This window comes from Periplaneta americana, chromosome 1 (assembly GCF_040183065.1).
Source record: "Periplaneta americana isolate PAMFEO1 chromosome 1, P.americana_PAMFEO1_priV1, whole genome shotgun sequence".
Lineage (NCBI taxonomy): Eukaryota > Metazoa > Arthropoda > Insecta > Blattodea > Blattidae > Periplaneta > Periplaneta americana.
The window spans coordinates 143,651,246-143,672,801 of NC_091117.1; the positions used below are offsets into that span (position 1 = coordinate 143,651,246).

The following is a 21,556-nucleotide window of genomic DNA, read 5'->3' on the forward strand; positions in this document are numbered from 1 at the left end:
CAAAAGGCACCAAGACCAGCAACAACCAGTTCTGAAGATGGTCAATAGCAGGCCGAAACATGTTAACAAGGTAATATAAAATTTAGCACGTGAAAGACACATAAGTTAATACGTTTTCCGAAGTGATATAGTGTTAAAAGTTGTGTAATCAAGATGTATATTTTTTAATTTAAAGTTTTTATGAACTTCGCTACAAACCATTTAGATTTTCCCGCAATATTAATATTATTAGCTTTCGCTTGAAACATCACACAACCTCACATGCTGTATAGTTTTCATAAAATTTTCGGCCACAGTTCAAATTAAACATATAGATATTCTTTCTTACTGGTAGTAGAAGAGTTCCCTGTATGGAGAGGTTTTACTGATGATAATGGACGCCGCGTCGGAGAAGTAGGCCTGAGGGACGCCGACTACGTTGCAGTCGAGATGTCTCGCAAGGCCCTTGATGGCCGTATCGGGAAGCAGTACGCCGTACCGGGTCCGTGTGCATGCCATCCTCAGCCCTTCGACGCTGCTTCTGGGGAAACTCCCCACTTCAGGTGCCACCAGCTTCGAGTATATCTCTCTGAGTATAGGGTCCTTCGCACTCTGTGTATCGGTAGTCAATAACACAAATATACGAAGCTATGTTATCAGTATTGTTTGCAATTAAGAACTGTTTCATAGCTAGAATAATAAATTGAAATACAATACAATGGAATGGAATATAATACAATACAATGCAATGCGAAACAATAAGCCAAGTTAAAAAGAGAATCTAACGGAAAAAGACAGAAGACTATGAGTAAAAGAAAAATAAATTAAAAATGGAAAGAACAAAATACAAATAAGATACAAAGAGAATCCGATATAATTGAAGTATGTTAAAACTATATTAGGAAATAAAATCTATAAGTAGCCCATTTTTCTGAATAACACACGGATTATGTAAGAAAAAACAGATTGCTAATGGTATACAGTAGAGCGTCTCGTTTAGGCACAGTGAAAACGTAAACGAAGTGCAGGTAACGTGTGGGGTGAGAACGAGCCGTGTGATAAACATGACGGATTCACAAGGTTTTAGTTACAACATTTATGGCGGCGCATTAATTGAAATTATATTTTCCAAAAAAAAAAAACATAAAACAAAAGAACAAAAATTGCATAACGTTATCATATACACATTTTAACAAACAAGCAATTGTAGCGTTGAAATAATTCAATATAGCTTAACAAATCAAATTTTGCTACTTATATGATGTTGCTTTCAAGCAGCATTTTTCACGGTCAAGAATTTTATTCTCTGTACGACTAACATAATAGCACTCACCGTCTTCTGTACTGTACCTGAATAAATTGAACTTTGAGAAGGGATAATTATGTTTACTAAATAGTGTTGTCACTTCAGGCCAATATACTGTAGTTTTGTTAATTCGGCCACAGAAAACAAGTACAGCTGTGAAACTATTCAAAGTTGTCTTGTTTTGTTGAGGTAAGTGGTTCATTGTAGGCTTTTATTTCTCTTACCCTACTTTATTTTTACTCACATATTCTCAGTTTATTATAGAATATGGATTAACGACAGCAGCCGTCTACATGTTTTGAGAGTGAGGTTAGGCGAGTATCTGGTGCAGTGACACCATCACATAAGGGAAAGGGTCCATCGCTTACTGAGCCTGCACTTTGGAGGGGCCTGGGATAACTTGCAATAGTTGGAATTTTACAAACAACTTAAGACTGTCAGTGATGTTCAAGTTGAGTTGCCATCTGAAGATGAAGATCTTGAAACTCCCAATAGCTAGAGGCAATGTAAATGCTATTTGCTATTAATAGATAACTATCATTTATCAAAATTCTGAATTGTGTTCCATTCATTTTTCATTAATTTTGTGTTAATTTTATTGATGGCCTTTCTTCTTTGCTTTAGTGGAGATGACCGAAGTATACATTTCTGTTACTTAAGCTTCTAAATTGCTTTTATTTTTCAGTATTTGTATACTAAACAAGATAACTAGATTTATTATTATTATTATTATTATTATTATTGTTATATTATTATTATTATTATTATTATTATTATTATTATTATTATTATTATTATCTGTATTACTACTACTATTAAATATTATGTTCTTTTCTGTCATTACTAAAATGTTGCAAAAACAAAAAGCCCCTTGTCCACTTCAAACAGTTCCAAAATCGCCCTTGTCCATAAAACAATTCCAAAATGACCCTTGTCCAAGTAAATAAACTTATTTTCAACAAAACCAATAAGAATTTGGAGTTAATTCTTTCAGAATGCCATTCTACAATCTTGAATAAACAAAATACAAAAGTTTCATTAACATTTTCCAATCAAAAATATCAGTAAAAAGTTTTTATCACATTCCCTAAAATTAAACAGCATGGACAAGGATCCTTTTGGAAATGGACGCCTCAAGTAAGGTCTTCCTGTCTTATAAAATGTGTCAGGTGAGAGCAGGGTATAAACAAACAAAGAAACAAGTAAGGTAACCGGGGGTAATAAAGCCCACCTAAGGAATAAAACGTTCTTTCTTTGAAATGGAGACGTTTAGCAATTTTTAAATAATGGAATAGCATACTTTTATAGTTATCCTATAATATTTTACTTCAAATAAATATTCAGACACATAAATGCTGTGAGCAATGAAAATTAACATCATGTCACTGTGCATTATATCCTGCTGTGACAGATAATAACGCCCACAATAAAGAATATAAGTATTGAACACAATTTGGGCATACAAAGTCTTCAGTTTATTCCTCACTGATACCTACACATTCATCGTGCACCCAACATTCACAAGAGACACACACATGTATATTTACAATAATTATCTTCGCAGACAGAACACATCCGCGTCTCCTGGACGTTTAAAAATCCTGAAATTGCTCTTCCTGCATTAGGAATTGTCAATCTTTCGTTTGTTTCATTTCTTGCAAAAAAGATTGTGCTTCAGAGTTTGAACTTTGTAGTTCAGGGACTTCTATGAGCTTGGGGGCGTTTCCACGTAATTATTTCATGGGCCTTATTTTATGCTCTGTTACTTCACGCCAATTTTAATTTATGGAGTGCTCATATGCTCATTAGCGAAAGTTTCACGGTAGCCATAAACTTCTTAATGTTTACGCAATAACGTGTATTTAATATTATATTAATAACACACAGTAAAAGGATTAAATATCAACTCAAATTTTGCAAAATTTTGTAATGAAAGCAGAAATAATCACACATAACTTGTTGCCACCGATCAGCTACAAACAAGAACGAGAATCTAATTTCTTTATACCTCACTCGAATGCAAGAAGAAATAGGTCTTAAGAGCTGTTACTTTCTTTTGCAAAAGTATATAACTAATGGCAAAACTAGGTAGTGGGTCTTATAAAATTCTGAGCCTTAATACCCCCAGGTACCTTAAATAAATACGTAAATAGATAAATAAATAGATAAATAAGTAAATTAAACTTAAAAATGAGTGAAAAAATAATGAATAGATACCATGAAATACTCCTTGTCTGCAGATCCTTCTATGATTCCTAGCTTGTAAGTACCATCGGACAAAAAACCACGAAAGTCCGTGAAAGGCAGATCGTGAGTACGCACGGTGAGAAACGAAGTGAAAATAGCGGAATACGATGCGAACAAGATGACAGCAGTAACAAAGGCAGTGAGGAGCACCAGGCGAAAGGACCAGCTCCTGGACGTGGCGTCTTGTCCTGAAAACAAGCCGACTTCAGTCATACTGATATTGTGCCGCCATTCTGCCATTAGTACAACCGTAACAAAATTAAATTACTAAATTTCTTTAACACTTACCCTGCTGACAGAAAATATAGAAGGCAAAGAAACAGGATTCCAGCAAGTAGTAAGACGGGTAGAACACATCCAGTATCCCATGCCTTATGCCAGTACTCCATGCAACACACATCAGCACACCAACTGTCAATATAATCCCAGTAATGGTAAGCCATAGTTTGGAGGAGAACGGAAGCAATATGTGACTCAACTTACTATCTTCCATCCCTGGTTCTTTGATGTACACCATAACTCTGTGAACACATTAGATTAAACGTATTAAATTGACATAGGCTAATTCGTTTTGATTATACAGGGACATTATTTTATTTTTACTAACATTTCTAATATTAACCTGGCTATACCTTTGGATTAACGGTTGACAACCGGAAACACCGTTTACTACCCCGTTCCACGACTGGAGTTCGATGATACTGGCGTAAAATACAAACAGATCACTTTATTAGGTATAGGAGGGAAGAAAAGTAGTTCATCCATTTACGTAAACTAGGAAATATCGCGATTTTGAGTTTGATAATTTTCATTAGGTTTTGTTTAATCAAAATACAGTATAGTATTAACAATAAGTGTTTTTACTCACGAACTGAGCTATCCATTCCGACGTATTCATTATGCAGTGTATATTATACTATCGGCAGCATATTAGAGTACAATATAAAGAATAAAGTTAAATTTAAAAAATAATCATAATATGGATATTTAAACACATTTTTTTTAAATAGCGGCCGTTCATTTCGATATAGGCTTCAGTTATTTTGTGTATATTATGGCACTATAGACTATTGTAAATAATTCAAATTACCAGTTTCGTCCTTCGTACTAGTAACTCATGTTGAAATAATTATGTACCTACTCTATAAAAGAGTACCTTACGTACTGTAGATTCAATCTTCACTTCTGCCCAATCCGGAAAGATAAAATTACTCAGACATGGTATCTACTGTCCGTCCAAGTGGTTTTGTCGTAGGGTCGTAGAAAGGGGGGGGGGGAATCACGTGACAGTTAATTACTTAACGAGGCCCTTTTATTTAAGTTATTTTAAACAGTTGTATAATATTACGTAGACGTCCGATTCCTAACAGAAATTAATGTTTTCAGAAAAGCGCTAAGGCAACCCAGCCACTAGCCTTTACAGAGGGGCGACCAGAAGCGGGTGGGGGAAATCGGGATGCGAGGTAGGCAAACGGACGACAGTACCTTGAGACGGTTCCTCGTATAGGATGAGGAGATTTTCATTAGATTAGTATTTAGTGTTAATATTCTTATATGGATAGGATGCGCGGACGTGTAAGTTAGTTTCAAAATCTGAGGCGGAAGTAACAGGTGGACAGGAAGGCCGAACCCAAGCTAGGGGGACAGGAAACATGTGTCCAGGCGTGGAGTTGACTGATGAGGGAATGTATGGACTTTGCCTGCGGGTGGTCAGTAAGATGACGCCAAGCCAGGTTCCAAGAGAAATGATCTGGTATATGTCAGAGGATTGTCAGGACGCCGGAAGTAGGGGGATGTTCTAGTTAACGAACAATTTTTGAAGAACGCGTCTTAAGTGACGTAAGTGTAATCATGGCCAATCAGGATTCTTAATAGAGACACGTGATATATAGGTAGGAGGGCGAAATTCTATGTTTGGTGGTTGAAAGTAGAGGGTAGATTTCGCAGATAGACAGAAGGCTTATAGAACGCGTACGGAGAAGTTGCACTCCACATATTCTCGGCAAACCTAACTCGGAAATATAACAATTTACGGACTTAGAAATTTTTAGTGGGTGTAGTAAGAAGTCGTGTGTTTAGAAATTTTTAGTGGGTGTAGTAAGAAGTCGTGTGTTGCATTATTATTATAAGTCTGAATTCTTTCCTCTCATCACGTTATCAACTGTCCGTTATATTACTGGTGTTTTATAGTACAAAATATATAATTACGTGAATTCAGAAATTAGTATACCAACTTGCGGGAAGTGAGAGCGAGATATTATACACTTGGACGCGCATTTCTGCTGATCTGAAACGAACACTTAATAGTAATAATAAACGCTTTCATAGTTCTTACCAACAACTTCTGGTGTGCGCCTACATCATTTCAACCTACGAGTACGTCTCCCAAACCCCATGTCCCGACCGTTTTGCAGCTGACCTGGGAACCTCATCCTCTACCGAAGTAATCTCGAGGAGGCTGGCGCCCAAATTAATCAGTGTACGTAATTAATTATTAACATCGACGTGCATCCTCGAGATACTTTCCATATTTCGGAGCTGGCAGCCGAGGGCGACGACGACCGTTACAAAATTTGGCGTCCCAACGTCGGGCTCGAGATGGCAACAATGACCACGGCGGGGATCGACGCGAGAGCCGACAGCCGACGCAGGGTTAATGCGGCTCGAGATGGCAACAATGACAACGGCGGGGATCGACGCGAGAGACGACAGCCGACGCAGGGTTAATGCGGCTGATGGCAACAATGATCGCAGCGGGGATCGACGCGAGAGCCGACAGCCGACGCAGTGTTAGTAGAGCAGCTTGCAGTATCATGCAGTGTCAACGACCGACAGCCACAACACCATGCAGACCCCAAACAGCTGAGAACAATGATGGACGGTGGGGGAGATCAACCAGGCGTAACCTAGAAGACGTCGATACGTAAGCATAAAGGGTTTCATTTCAATTGTTGTATCCATATATATGTACATGTGTGTAATTCATTTTGGTAGGGTTTATTTTGTTTTTGAGTTTAAGGGGAATTGTTGAAGGTATATTATATATTACATGTTGCTAAGGAGCCAGACTAGAAGTAAAAAAAAAAATGGAGACTACAGCAGGGGCGAGTACTAGCCAAGATAAAGAAAGATCGCGAGGTTCGGACAATGTCATGTCGAATAATGTGTTAGAGCGGATATTGGAGCAGATGAATCAGATGAGGAACGAAATGATAGAAACTAGTAATAATTTGAAGAGTGAGATGGCTGAGAATAGTAGCAGGCTAGAGAGCCAGTTCGGTAATTTGAAGAGTGAGATGGGTAATTTGAAGAGTAAGATGGCTGAGAATAGTAGCAGGCTAGAGAGCCATAGTAGCAGGCTAGAGAGCCATACTAGCAGGCTAGAGAGCCAGTTCGTTAATTTGAGAAATGAAGTAGCCGAGAATTATAGGAAATTGGAATCTATGCTGGTCTGGAATTGTAGTGAACTGAATAATAAGATAGCCGAGAATAGTAATGAAGTGGAAAGTAAATTAATTGAGAATACTAATGGATTGAATAATAAGGTAGCCGAGAATAGTAATGAAGTGGAAAGTAAATTAATTGAGAATACTAATGGATTGAATAATAAGGTAGCCGAGAATAGTAATGAAGTGGAAAGTAAATTAATTGAGGATATTAGCGAATTGAATAAGAAGATAGCCGAGAATAGTAATGAAGTGGAAAGTAAAGTGATTGAGGATATTAGTGAATTGAATAATAAGGTAGCCGAGAATAGTAATGAAGTGGAAAGAAAATTAATTGTGGATACTAGTGAATTGGATAATAAGATAGCCGAGAATAGTAATGAAATGGAAAGTAAATTAATTGCGGATATTAGTGAATCGAATAATAAGATGGCCGAGAGTAGTAATGAAGTGGAAAGTAAATTAATTGTAGATATTGGTGAATTGAATAATAAGATAGCCGAGAATAGTAATGAAGTTGAAACTAAATTAATTGTGGATACTAGTGAATTGGATAATAAGATAGCCGAGAATAGTAATGGAGTGGAACGTAAATTAATTGTGGATATTAGTGAATTGGATAATAAGATAGCCGAGAATAGTGATGAAGTGGAAAGTAAATTAATTGAGGATACTAGTGAATTGGATAATAAGATAGCCGAGAATAGTAATGAAGTGGAAAGTAAATTAATTGAGGATATTAGTGAATTGAATAATAAGGTAGCCGAGAATAGTAATAAAGTGGAAATTAAATTAATTGAGGATATTAATGAATTGAATAATAAGGTAGCCGAGAATAGTAATGAAGTAAGAAGTAAATTAGCTGTGGATATTGATGAATTGGGAGATAATCTAGATGAAAATTGTAATGTATTGGATAATAAATTAGAAGAGAATATTGATGAATTGAATAATATGGTAGCCGAGAATAGTAATGAAGTGGAAATTGAATTAGCTGTGAATATTAATGAGTTGAAAGAGAAACTAGATGAAAATAGTACCGAACTGAAAGATAAGTTAGCTGAGAATATTAGTGAATTGAGTAATGAACTAGCTGAGAATAGTAACGAAGTGGAATTTAAATTAGCTGTGAATATCAATGAGTTGAAAGAGAAACTAGTTGAAAATAGTACTGAACAGAAAGATAAGTTAGCTGAGAATATCAATGGAGTGAATAATAAGAAAGCAGGAAATAGTAATGAAGTGGAGAGTAAATTAGCTGAGGATATTAATGAGAATATTGGGGAATTGAATATTAAGGTAGCCGGAAATAATAATGAGGTGGAAAGTAAAATAACTATGGATATTAATGGATTGGACGATAATCTCGATGAGAATAGTAATGAATTGGAGTATAGGTTAACCGAGAACAGTATCAGTCTAGAGAGCCAGGTGTTAGAAAGTTATGGAGCATTCAAGGAGCAAGTAAATAGAGTAATCGAAAAGTTTGATGAGTTTGGGAGCGAGAAAGAGAAGGCGGAAACCATCACAAACATGGGGCGGAGGGCAGAAGAAGCCTTCCCACCCCACAGAGGGTACAATAGCAATGACCATAATGACGGTTGGAGCAGGGATCGGCCACACAGTGCTGGCGGTCATGGTTTACAACCCTACAATAATGACCGATTTTCTAACAATAGTAGGAAGCGGTACTGCAACGATCAAAGGAGTGAATATAGGAAGGGCTATTGGAGGCCTCATTTTTCTGCAGGAGGAGAAAAAGTTAAGTGGAAGCATGCTGGTAGATTTAATGTGAGGAGTAGCGTGTCTCCACGTGTAAACTGTCAATTTAAGAATGGCACAATGACATATGAGGAAGGCCGCATACGATCCCATTCGGAGAATGACGATCCGATTCATGATAGACATCCAGGCGACGTACCAGGTTAATAAACGAGAATTTGTGTAAAGTTGAAAATAATATGATTTTAATTATAGGAAAAATAAGAATGTGTTTGTTTTGTGCATGTAGTATTTGAGCGGTATAAGCAACTAGAACCAAGAACTAATTTCAGTGCTGCATATGGTACCTTGTGAAAATTTTGTTACTTTTGTTTTCTTTTTGCCACCTTCAGAATTAGTTGTTTTTGTGTGTTTTCTTATAAGATCATGCGATAAGTAGTATTCCCTGTGGCAACAATTTAAAGATAATGTTAATAATAATAATAATAATAATGATAGAATAATTTTTTTTAATTAACTTCATTTATGTTCATTCATTTGTAGAGGTTGAATGATTCGATTTGAATATGTATCCATTTTTTTTAGAATCAATATTAAGTGCCAGACCATCATTTTTAGTTCGAGACATAAAGTGGTCCTCTATATTGAGGGGACGTTATTCGAGATGTGTATTCAAGGTTGCAGCTCATGTATGAGATAGGATAAATAGAGTCAGTTAGTATTTCAGAAGTATTATGTATCGTTTGGTATAATTTTGATTCTGGTTAATAATTATTTCGGTTTTATGGACGTAAATGTGTTTTCAAGGTTTCAGATAATATATGAAGTATGATATAAAGGGTTAATTGGTATTTTAAAATGTATTATGTATTATTTAGCGTATATTTTTTTTTTTTGTGGTTCATAATTCTTATTTCTATGTTATAAGTATAAGTATGTATCAAGGAACCGATCATGAATGTGAGTGAGAGAGCGCCATTGTATTCGGATGTGCCCTGAATGTTACGATTGGATGCTGTATATATGTCAGGTAGAAGTCAGTTAAACTGGCGTGTGAGATGTAAGCAGGCGTGAGGTGTGTTTATAGATTCATACATGTGAATAGTTGTAAATATGTAATAATTGTAAGTGTAAATTTGTACATTGTTTATAAGCATAGCAAAAGGTGTATCCAAGTGTGACTAATTAGGGGACACCGGAGACTAGTAGCGAAGGTATTATTTTGGGCCGTCTCATAACAACAAATATTCCCTTGGGAATATTCTTTGTTATGAGAGGGCATTTGAGACGGTTCCTCGTATAGGATGAGGAGATTTTCATTAGATTAGTATTTAGTGTTAATATTCTTATATGGATAGGATGCGCGGACGTGTAAGTTAGTTTCAAAATCTGAGGCGGAAGTAACAGGTGGACAGGAAGGCCGAACCCAAGCTAGGGGGACAGGAAACATGTGTCCAGGCGTGGAGTTGACTGATGAGGGAATGTATGGACTTTGCCTGCGGGTGGTCAGTAAGATGACGCCAAGCCAGGTTCCAAAAGAGATGATCTGGTATATGTCAGAGAATAGGACGCCGGAAGTAGGAGATGTTCTAGTTAACGAACAATTTTTGAAGAACGCGTCTTAAGTGACGTAAGTGTAATCATGGCCAACCAGGATTCTTAATAGAGACACGTGATATATAGGTAGGAGGGCGAAATTCTATGTTTGGTGGTTGAAAGTAGAGGGTAGATTTCGCAGATAGACAGAAGGCTTATAGAACGCGTACGGAGAAGTTGCACTCCACATATTCTCGGCAAACCTAACTCGGAAATATAACAATTTACGGACTTAGAAATTTTTAGTGGGTGTAGTAAGAAGTCGTGTGTTGCATTATTATTATAAGTCTGAATTCTTTCCTCTCATCACGTTATCAACTGTCCGTTATATTACTGGTGTTTTATAGTACAAAATATATAATTACGTGAATTCAGAAATTAGTATACCAACTTGCGGGAAGTGAGAGCGAGATATTATACACTTGGACGCGCATTTCTGCTGATCTGAAACGAACACTTAATAGTAATAATAAACGCTTTCATAGTTCTTACCAACAACTTCTGGTGTGCGCCTACATCATTTCAACCTACGAGTACGTCTCCCAAACCCCATGTCCCGACCGTTTTGCAGCTGACCTGGGAACCTCATCCTCTACCGAAGTAATCTCGAGGAGGCTGGCGCCCAAATTAATCAGTGTACGTAATTAATTATTAACATCGACGTGCATCCTCGAGATACTTTCCATATTTCGGAGCTGGCAGCCGAGGGCGACGACGACCGTTACAACCTGTACGAAAATATGATTCAATATTGAAAACGTCACCCTGAGTGGCGCAGTTGGTATAGCGTTGGCCTTCTGCGCTCAAGGTTGAGGGTTCGATCCCGACTCAGGTAGATGGCATTTAAATGTGCTTTAAATGTGACAGGCTCATGTCACTAGATTTAGTGGCATGTAAAAAAACTCCTGCGGGACAAAATTCCGGCACACCGGCGACGCTGATGTAACCTCGGCAGTTGCGAGCGTCATTAAATAAGCCATATTTTTTTTGTAATATTGAAAGCTCTTTCGTCACTTTAAAACGCGAACATATTTCTGGAATGTACTATACTCATTAACTCAGTACTGTTTACTATGCACGTAAGGCGACTTTGACTGCATACGCGGCCTTGGTTCTGTGTGGAGGACGGTTGGAAGTTTACTACTAGAGGGGGTGGGAGTGAAGTACATTAAGAAACTCAGGTACAATAAAAATTGAAGTAAAAATAAAATGATGTCTCTGTATAAAGTTAGGCAGTAAGATACATTATTGTTCTCCTATAAAACAAAGATATTCGCTGAGAGTTTTTAGCGGCTAGAGAGGATGGACCGAATGTTGTGGACATGTTTTAGAAAGAAGTAGAGGTGAAGATATTGGAGTAATGAGAGTGCTTTAAATGTGACGGTGTAGGTACAGGGCTGAAAAACGAATGTGCAGAAGTAATTGATTTATAAAAAATAAATAAGTTAAATAAGTATTACTCACCTCGATTTCCAGAATGGAGGAAAGAAGTACACGGCATCCATGCGGTCCTTGTGGAACGAAAACATGCACGTCGCGACATCCACCTCTCCTTTCAGAACCATGTCAACCATGCCGTTCCACGATCCGTTCGCGTCTCTCATTCCGTAAGCTTGGTCTTCGGGCATGTAGTACTGTGTCCTGTCGTAGCAATCGGCAAAAATTGTTATTGTCATCATTACTAAGTCTGGCAGATCGTATGTAGGGGAAAAGGGGGGCACATTTGGACTGGGGGCACATTTGGACTGGGGGCACATTTGAACAGATTGAATTTTCCACTTCAACACATAATTTACATGACGTTGTCGATACTAACAGCAGAAAGCAGCCCTTCTGATGTACTGGCTGCAATCTTCCTTCCATTTAATTTATTTGTGTGAACTCAGTCGATGAACTTGTGCTGAAATACCGGTACTTAGACACTTCTCTTTTCTTTTTCTTTTTCGAACTTCATAAGGATATTCTGACAACATGAACGTTTCAGAAATGACTTGCATTATGTAATATTAGAGCTTAAAGAATTTTCTTTTCTAAAATTATTGTAGATCTCTAATATTTGCTTCTTGTTCCTTTTAATGAATGGTTGTACTTGATAGAGTCATGTGGGGCACATTTGAACAGTAGCAATATTCTGAAAACGTTTTAAAAGTATTATATAACAAATTTCATTATTTTTAGGGCATAGGCTAAAATTGTTCGGACATACATAAAGAAAAGAACAAGCATGACTTGTCCAATGAAATTGTTCAGGAAGCAGCAAGGTCTGCCAGTAAAGGAAAACTCTCATTAAGAGCTGCAGCTTCGAAGTATGTTATATGTCTTTCTTTCTTTCTTTCTTTCTTTCTTTCTTTCTTTCTTTCTTTCTTTCTTTCTTTCTTTCCTTTCTTTCTTTACCTTAGTTTAACCACTCCCTTTTAGGTTCATTTATACGACCCACGCCACACGGGCCTTACAGGGCCGCGACCTGTCGGGAGAGGAATTAATCTATTGGATCACATACATCAGGTATGCTCAAAATTGTAAAAGCGCCGATTACACGGATGATACTGCACTGCATAACACACACAGTGTAGGGACTGGGCTCCGCAACTACATTGCATTGTACTGTACATTGCAGCACCGCCAGTGGCATAGTTCTTACACTCTTACAAATACGGATAATAAACTGAATTTGAAAATGAAAAGAGTATACACTGTAATATTCAGTTATTACATTATTTATTACACAGTAATTAATATATTTATGCTATTATTATATCATAGATAATGTTATTTTCATATTCCACCACACATTGCGGTCTATTCAACATGTGCATTCTTTTCTGCAAGTAATCGGAAATCTATTTCCAACGAACTTACTGCAATGCGAAGCTTCAAAAGATGCTCATCTGTTAATCGGGATCTATGTTTCGATTTAGCAGCCTTCATTCTCGAAAATAATTTTATTGTTCGCACACATATGTCAGGAAAAGATAGCTAACATAGTGGCAGCGAATAAGCTCATCTTGGGATATTTCGTTTTGTTCATTTTTTTAATAATTCTATTCTTGTCAAGTCATATTTCTGAATTTAGTTCAGAATTCTACGTTACTTTGTAGATCAATTAACTCGTCCTGGAACTGCACTCTCACGGATTGTACTAAATTTACTATGAAAGGATTAACAAAAAGATTAATATCACTCTCCATACGTTCAAAATCACAAAATCTATATTCTGTGAATTCACATTTGAGCTGTTCCAGTAGGCTACAGGGATATAATTAACTATATTTTGTTCAGGCACCGTACATCTCTTTAAAAGTTAACCATCCGTGAAGGGTTTTAGTGCCTTAGCTAATTCCCAACATACTACATAACTTGCTCCTAAACACAGACTCTGAATTGTTCGACTCTCTTCAATGTTTGACCTTTCATTAAGTGCTTTCAATTCTTGAAGCTGTAGTGCACGTTGCACCCCTGAAAAATTATTTTATCAAAACATGTATTTCTGCTGGAATAAAATCACTACGCTAATAATAATAATAATAATAATAATAATAATAATAATAATAATAATAATAATAATAATAATAATAATAGGCCTAATAATAAAAATAATAATAATAATGATAATAATAATAATAATAATAATAATAATAATAATAATAATAATAACGTTGATATATGAATATATATTACAGAAAACAGCTTCCCTGTCACTTCGACATTTTCTGGGTCGCAGACCCTATAATGTTGTTTTATGTTGCTCAGTAGTATTCTTGACAGTACCTTACAATATAGTAAACACTTTATGTTTTCACCGAACGCACAACACAAAATAGTCTTCCTCTCACACTGTATGGAATGATCGTTAGTCATTGTCCCGCACTGTTCGTACGTTACTAAGTACTTGAACTGCCTTCCGCAGTCATCCATCGAGTTTCGAACGAGGAACAGCACGCTCTACATTGGGAGGTCGCGATTACAGAACGTAATCGGGAGTCAGAGAATGAGCATATCTGACATACATACTTTTTTGACCACACAAGGACATGGAGGGCCTCCCCGAATAAGGGATCAGCTCAATGCCAGGGCCACCTCCGATACAACACAAACATTTAAGACATTACACAGTATTCACTCACACATATGAAAGGATTAAGGGAAAGATCGCCGTCCATGGCCGGACTTTCAAGAGGTACAATCCCGGCATTTGCCTGGAAATAACTGAGGAAACCATGAAAAACTCTCAGTTAGGATTGCCAGCCCCTGGGATCGAATCCCGGACCTCCCGAATGCAAGGTCAGCCCTCTACCACGCCGCTAGCCCGCTCAGTTGATATATCTGTCACGTCATTATTTTACCAAATAAAGAAGTTTAGAAGGCGATGACATAGGTGTAAAATGTGGTTCGCGATACGCGAGCCAACAGGTGTTCACCGAGGACCAAACGTCTGAATTAGTTAACTATAATATTAAATGTACTAAGATTAATTATGACATGACTTACACAAATATATGCCAATAAATATACGATTATGGTCGTTACTTATCTTGCAAATATACCGAAGCATGAGTTAATAAAAAAAATTGACTGACTTTGCTTCATGAAGCTACATGACAACTCTGACTGAGAAAACCTGAGAACACCCGTCTGTCCAGAGCTAAGTCTACAACATCAGGTTTATGTGGAACTCTATAAGACAGGCCTGCACAAGGTTTGCGCTCTCCGAGCCGACTCACAGCTCATGAGCGGAATGCAGATATTAGCTGCGCTCTGTATATAGTGGACTGGAAGAAGTGGTGATCTCGAACAAAATATACACAAAAGGAAGTACTATTACGAGGTTCATGAAATGAATTCCCGTTCAGTGTTTGCAAAACTATCTTGGACTTATTAATTAATAAAGAAATATTTATCTTACAGAAATAATAGAAATGTTATACCTACTTAAATGTACAATATAATTTTGTTATATTTTTATTTATCAGTACATGAAAACGAGGTTTTATGCTGTTGGCAGCTGAAAGGAACAGTAGCCTACTGATCGTAATGAAACATCAGTTACAGATGTTCGATGCCTGCCTTTATTAATGTTGATTATAGAAAGCAGTTCCTCACAAATGTAATTGTTGAGCCAAACATAGCAATCATTTTCACAGCCAGCCTGTGTAGTCGTGGATATTATTGCTAATGTTTAGTCTTGTAAAAACTCAACCAGGCTAGTAGTATTATTCAAACGATCTTTAGCCCTTAGGCCACATTGAAGATCAATAAGTCCGAGCTGTAAATCGTTAAATGTTATGTTTTATTTAACGACGCTCGCAACTGCCGAGGTTATATGAGCACTCTTAAATGCAATCGACCTGGCCCGAAATCGAACCCGCAACCTCGGGCATAGAAAACCAGCGCTATACCAACTGCGCCAAACAGGCCCACCTGTAACTTATATGACATTTTAAAGGCATATTGATTCCGTTAAGTTCAATGTTAATTGATAAATGAGTTCTATTCAGTCAATACTTAACATATGTATTGACTGAATAGAACTCATTTATCAATTATATGACATTGTTTCAAGTGGTGTTGAAGGAATTTATTATGATAACTTTAAACTTCTTTCCAATTTAGAAAAGATTTTTAGTAGATTATTTTACGACGCTTTATCAACAGCTTATGTCTGAATGAGAAGGTGATAATGCTGGTGAAATGAGTCCGGGGTCCAACATCGAAAGTTACTCAGTGTTTGCTCATACTGGGTTGAGGGAAAACCCCGGAAAAACCTCAACCAGGTAACTTGCTCCGATCGGGAATCGAACCCGGGTCACCTGGTTTCGTGGCTAGACGCGCTAACCGTTACTCCGCAGGTGTGGATCTTTAGACAAGATCTTGGAGCCTAGAATTAAATTAATTTTGAATTTCAATTAATATTTGCACATAATCGTTTAACATGGCTTCATCACGAGCAGTTTCTGTCGTTGGAAAGTAAGCCATATTACCTTCCCGACACTGACTTACGAAAAGTGTAAGTTTAAGACTGAAATCCCGTAATTTATTCAACATATCAACAAAGAACTGGCTTTTCCCTGAAAAGAGATATTTAAATTGTTGAAGATTAATATCTTTAGTATCTTTATGTCTGGACTCGTAATGACGCATTATGTTATGTTTCTTTCTACCTTTCAAAATGTTGTGGCAGATAAAGCACTGAGTATTTACTCCAGCAGCTATGAAAAAATAAGCATTTTTCCCATGCAACATTGAAAGAATTTGTCTGATCACCACTTTTCCGTCTTTTAGATTCCTCCATACTGTACTGTAGCAGTAGATAAGCAACGTGAAAGAGCTACTGAGAATACGCACTGCACTCCACTAGATAGCTGAGTGATCGTTTCCGTCTCCTCTACCTATAGCAAGTCTAGTCATTCTAACGTATCTTCCTCTCCGATTAGACGAGCGGTAAACAGCTCTCCCGCTCCGAAGGAGCGCGCGCGCTCGTTGAGCGCTGTTTGTGCAGGTATGCTATAAGATATAGTAGCCGTAGAAAGAAATGACACAGAGGAAAATTTTTGTTGACGTAATATGCAACAAAGGAAACAAAAGTTTTCTATGTTGGACATGGAAGAGGTAGATGGGCAAAGTCAGTTTATGTGGAGGTTTCGACAAATGTGGAACTTTACATATTCTAAAACTGAAGACTGCAGTAAGACAGAGAAAAGTAATATTGCCATGAAATTCACATAACCGGAAGTGCTCGCAATATGAGAATGAAACACTCTGATGTGGACTTCAGTAGTTTTAAAGAAGAAATAGTGGTGCTCTTTATATAATATTTTTAGCAATCATTAGTTCTTCACAGATGATTTGGACATTGTTCAAAAGTGTCCCATACCTGTTCAAAGGTACACTATACATGGGGCAGTTTTGAACATGTTACAAGTGTCAGTTCTGACTTAATTTACGTTTCAGATAGGGCCTATATGTAATTTATACTAATATAAAATTCTGAGCTGTTTATTAAGCAATATCTTATATTTCTATGCCATTGAATGGACAAAAAAATGATAATGGATATGAATAAAAAATATAACTAGAAAAACCGTTCAAATGTACCCTTTCTTCCCCTGGATCAAAGCAAAGGCTACAGGTTACTTGCATTTGGAGTACCTATACAGTAGCTGGAAGTGAAGAGTTTTTTTTTTTCTTTTGTACGGAGAAGGGACCCGAAGGCTTACGCTGCAGCCCGAGGCTTATTGTGCTTACCACTCCTATTCTTGTGAATGGTTGGGTAGCCGAACGGCAGCGCTCTTGTACAAGTACAGCACGCTGCAATGTGAACTTAACCCGGACTATTGTATGGATGATGATGACGATGATGATGATGACGATGATGATATGTGAATTAATGATGGCGAAATGACTCCGAGGTCCAACGCCAAAAATTATCCAGCAATTCTGCTTCAATTGGGAAAACCCCGGAAAAACCCCAACCACGTAATTTGTTCCAACCAGGAAAGTGAGGTTGTAGTAAGAAGTCACATGCAGTACCGTCACTACAGTGGTACTCACTATAAATTAGAAGAGAGTAAAAAATAAGAAGTAGTAATTTGCCGAGAGCCATAATGCATTTCACAATAAGAATTGAAACAACAAGATGCGCAGATTTTTAATTGGGCCTATTAAATTATTTGGCCTATTATTATTATTATTATTATTATTATTATTATTATTATTATTATTATTATTAAACGGAATTAAGACATAATATTACACCTACTGATATTTTGAAGTTCAAGGGCGACTCTGCAAAATTATATCAATACGAGCAGGTTGATTTGTAATTTTATTTCTCATGTAATCTGTTCTGAATTTGAAAACTCAGAGAATAAAGTGTCACATACAGCTAGAAGGCACTTCTCAGCAATCTCCGCATCTGTAAATGGCTTAATTTCTGCTACGTGATACGATGCTTTGGTTGTCAATCAGTTTTTATGTACAGGGGAATACATTACTTTTTCTTCAGATATTACAGACTTTTTAACATTATCGGCTTTTCCATCCTTGATTGAAAATGTTTTGGATGCTTGTTATAAAATTTGAATGCACGCTATTGTAATGTCCATTAAAATAAAAACGTTTATAACCCATTATTGGGTGCAGGTATTTATGGAGATTAATTTTATCATTTGTGTTTTTTTTTTTAATTTTCATGTCGGCGGAGCTTGTTGGAGATTGATTTGTACTTTTGGCGGAGATTAATGAAAATTTTGGAAAATACAATTATTTTGGAATTGGAGTATTAACTCAGTATGAATATTACTTTCCAAATACGAGTAATTAACATTAAAGGTTCGTTGGATTCTGGTAACGGTGCGGTATGGCCAATAAACAATATTTCTTGGATTGAAGCTATTTTACACACATTCATTAAAAAGGAAAAAACTTGCAGCCCTCAAATTAACATTTTCAAATTATTGGTGAAATGTTGAATTCTCCGTCTTTTGAGTTTACTAATGTAATCAGAACACCTGGAATAGGATTTAATGTAGCCTACTTAAATATACAGGGTGTTTAAAAAATACGTGGCATAATTTCAGGTATTTCCCACATGTAGACAATCAAAATAGTTCATTACAACATGTGTCCGGAAATGCTTCATTTCCGAGTTATGGCCTACACAACATTGAAATTCACCGGAACGTTTTTCTTTCCGCAGGTCGTTGTCATTACAGAAGATGTTCAAAATGTCCACCTCCTGCTTGAATACAGATCTCACATCGATGTCTCATTGACCTGCGAACACGATCCCAAACTCCAGGAGTATTGTATATGTCCTCAGAACATGCCACAATTCGATTCCGAAGGGATTCCAAATCAGGCACCGGAGACGAATAAACCAATGATTTTAAATGGCCCCACAAGTAGAAATCGAGAGGGTCAGATCAGGTGAGCGTGGAGGCCAAGCAATTGGGCCATCTCTACCTATCCATCGATCAGGAAACCTTCGATCCAAGTACCGGCGAGCCGTACGACTGAAGTGTGCAGGAGCGCCATCATGCAAGAAGTGAATGTGTTGACGATTGATCAGTGGAGTGTCTTCTAAAACATGAGGTAAGGTGTTTTCCAGGAAGTTTGTGTACGCCTGCCCCGTAAGTCTGTTTACAAGTACATGGGGTCCAACTAATCGATCACCAATGATACCGGCCCACACGTTGAGGGAGAACCGCACCTGGTGATGAGATGGAACAGTTGAACGTGGGTTTTCATACGCCCATACATGCTGAGTGTGGAAATTTGTTATGCCATCTCGTGTGAACTGTGCTTCATCTGTAAATAATACTAAGGCAGGAAAGTTCGGATTTACACCACACTGCTGCAAGAACCACTGACAGAACCTAACTCGTGCAGGGTAATCTGCTGGTGACAGGGCCTGTACACGTTGCAAATGATACGGATACAATTGATACTCTTTCAACAGTCTCCAGACAGTCGTATGAGGAACATTGACTTGCAACGCTACCCTTCGTGTGCTGATAGAAGGAGTCATGTTCACAGCCTCCAGAATCTCCTCCTGTACTTCTGGAGTTACAGATCTTGGTCGTCCCCTTCCCAAATCAGGAGAGTTAAATTTTCCATACTCGCACAGACGGTAATGGAGACGTACAAATGTCTTCCGATCTGGATATTGTCGCTGTGGGTACCTCTCCTGGTACAAACGACAAGCCAGTGCAGCATTGCCGCCCACCTTACCGGACATGAAGTGTATCTCTGCCAGCTCTTGATTTGAATACATGTCGCACAGTCTAACGCCTACACAACACTGAATGTAACCTTCGCCTCGGAATGAACTGTCAGAGTGCCCTCTTAATGTCTCCTTTGACGGCAACGACCTGCGGAAAGGAAAACGTTCCGCTGAATTTCAATGTTGTGAAGGCCATAACTCGGAAATGAAGCATTTCCGGACACATGTTGTAATGAACTATTTTGATTGTCTACATGTGGGAAATACATAGGCCTACCTGAAATTATGCCCCGTATTTTTAAACACCCTGTATAACAAATAAAAGTGAAAAAAAATCCGAAAAAAAAAAACCAGAATATGAAATTCGCTAAAAAACGACGCAATAGTAATAATTCGCGAATCAGTTCATATTTCGCTATTAGAATTGTATTTCGTGATTTGTCGCGATTGTTTAATCTCATATTATTAATCAGAATCACTTAATTCGTAAACATTAAAAACATTAAAAATCTGTTGTATATCTATTATGTCGTGATTTTCGCAACCTCCATTAATTCCCGCCCCTGCCCATTATTATATCGAGGCAAAATAAGCACATGGGACATAGCACTAGAAATACCTTCTCTTGCAGTAATGATGCAGCTAATTGCACATTATTATATAAATTAAAAAATATATATATTTCTCACAAAAATAATAGTAACAGTAATATTAGTTCAAGAGCCGCAATTAATGTCTTTGAGAGCCGCATGCGGCCCGCGAGCCGCTTAATGAGTACTATTGACTTAACAAGACGTAAAAAAAATTACATTTTATACGAGGTAGTGTCGCTGCCACAAAATATGGGTTTCTATAAACGAAACAATCGATGCTGGTGCTGGAAGGTATGCAGCAAAAGAAAACAGTATTTGTCACTAATGATTAGGCAGTGCTTTTCAGTTTCCAAACGTACAGCGAATCGAGCAGTTTTTTCTGGTAGCTACATCTGTTACGTGACGTGGATGAGCAAGCAAGGTCGAATAGCGAGCAGGTACGCATGGGGTCATTAAATAATAATGATGCAATGTAATATAAATATGCCCCTGTAACGTCATATGACGTAGAAAGAACATTCTCTCAGTTTAGAGAAATTTTATGTGATGTTCGTAAAAGATTTGCATTTCATAACCTCAGAATATATATGTCTTTGTTCACTGCAATAGGATAGCTTTTTATAAACGAATTATTTGCATATATTGTGTAAAATATAAATATTGATAAATTTGTTTATTGATTTTTGTTATTAATTTGTCCATGTAACGTCATGTGACCTAGGAAGAACATTTTCTTAGCTTAAACAAATTTTTACTGCCAGCTACAGTAAAAGATATTAATTTCATAACCTCAGAATATTGTATATATGTTTTTGTTCACAGTAACGGAGTTTATTTCGTTAAATGAATTAATTCATTATATTATAGGCCTACATAGAGTATTTACAGTTAATGCGTATCATGTTTACTATTACTTTCTATAATATGTATTGTATATAATAGTATA

The 21,556-nt window shown here is 37.2% G+C and overlaps 1 protein-coding gene across 1 annotated transcript in view; it reads right to left on the bottom strand.

Moving 5' to 3' along the window:
* LOC138709290 (glutamate receptor U1-like) overlaps positions 1 to 21,556 on the bottom strand; it is a 54,371-nt gene that overhangs the window by 3,617 nt on the left and 29,198 nt on the right. The window contains exons 5-8 of the mRNA XM_069839957.1: positions 11,761 to 11,937; positions 3,821 to 4,053; positions 3,503 to 3,720; positions 329 to 591 (exon numbers count right to left, since the gene is read on the bottom strand). Of these exons, the coding sequence (XP_069696058.1) occupies positions 329 to 591; positions 3,503 to 3,720; positions 3,821 to 4,053; positions 11,761 to 11,937 (891 nt within the window). The remainder of the gene's footprint in view (positions 1 to 328; positions 592 to 3,502; positions 3,721 to 3,820; positions 4,054 to 11,760; positions 11,938 to 21,556) is intronic.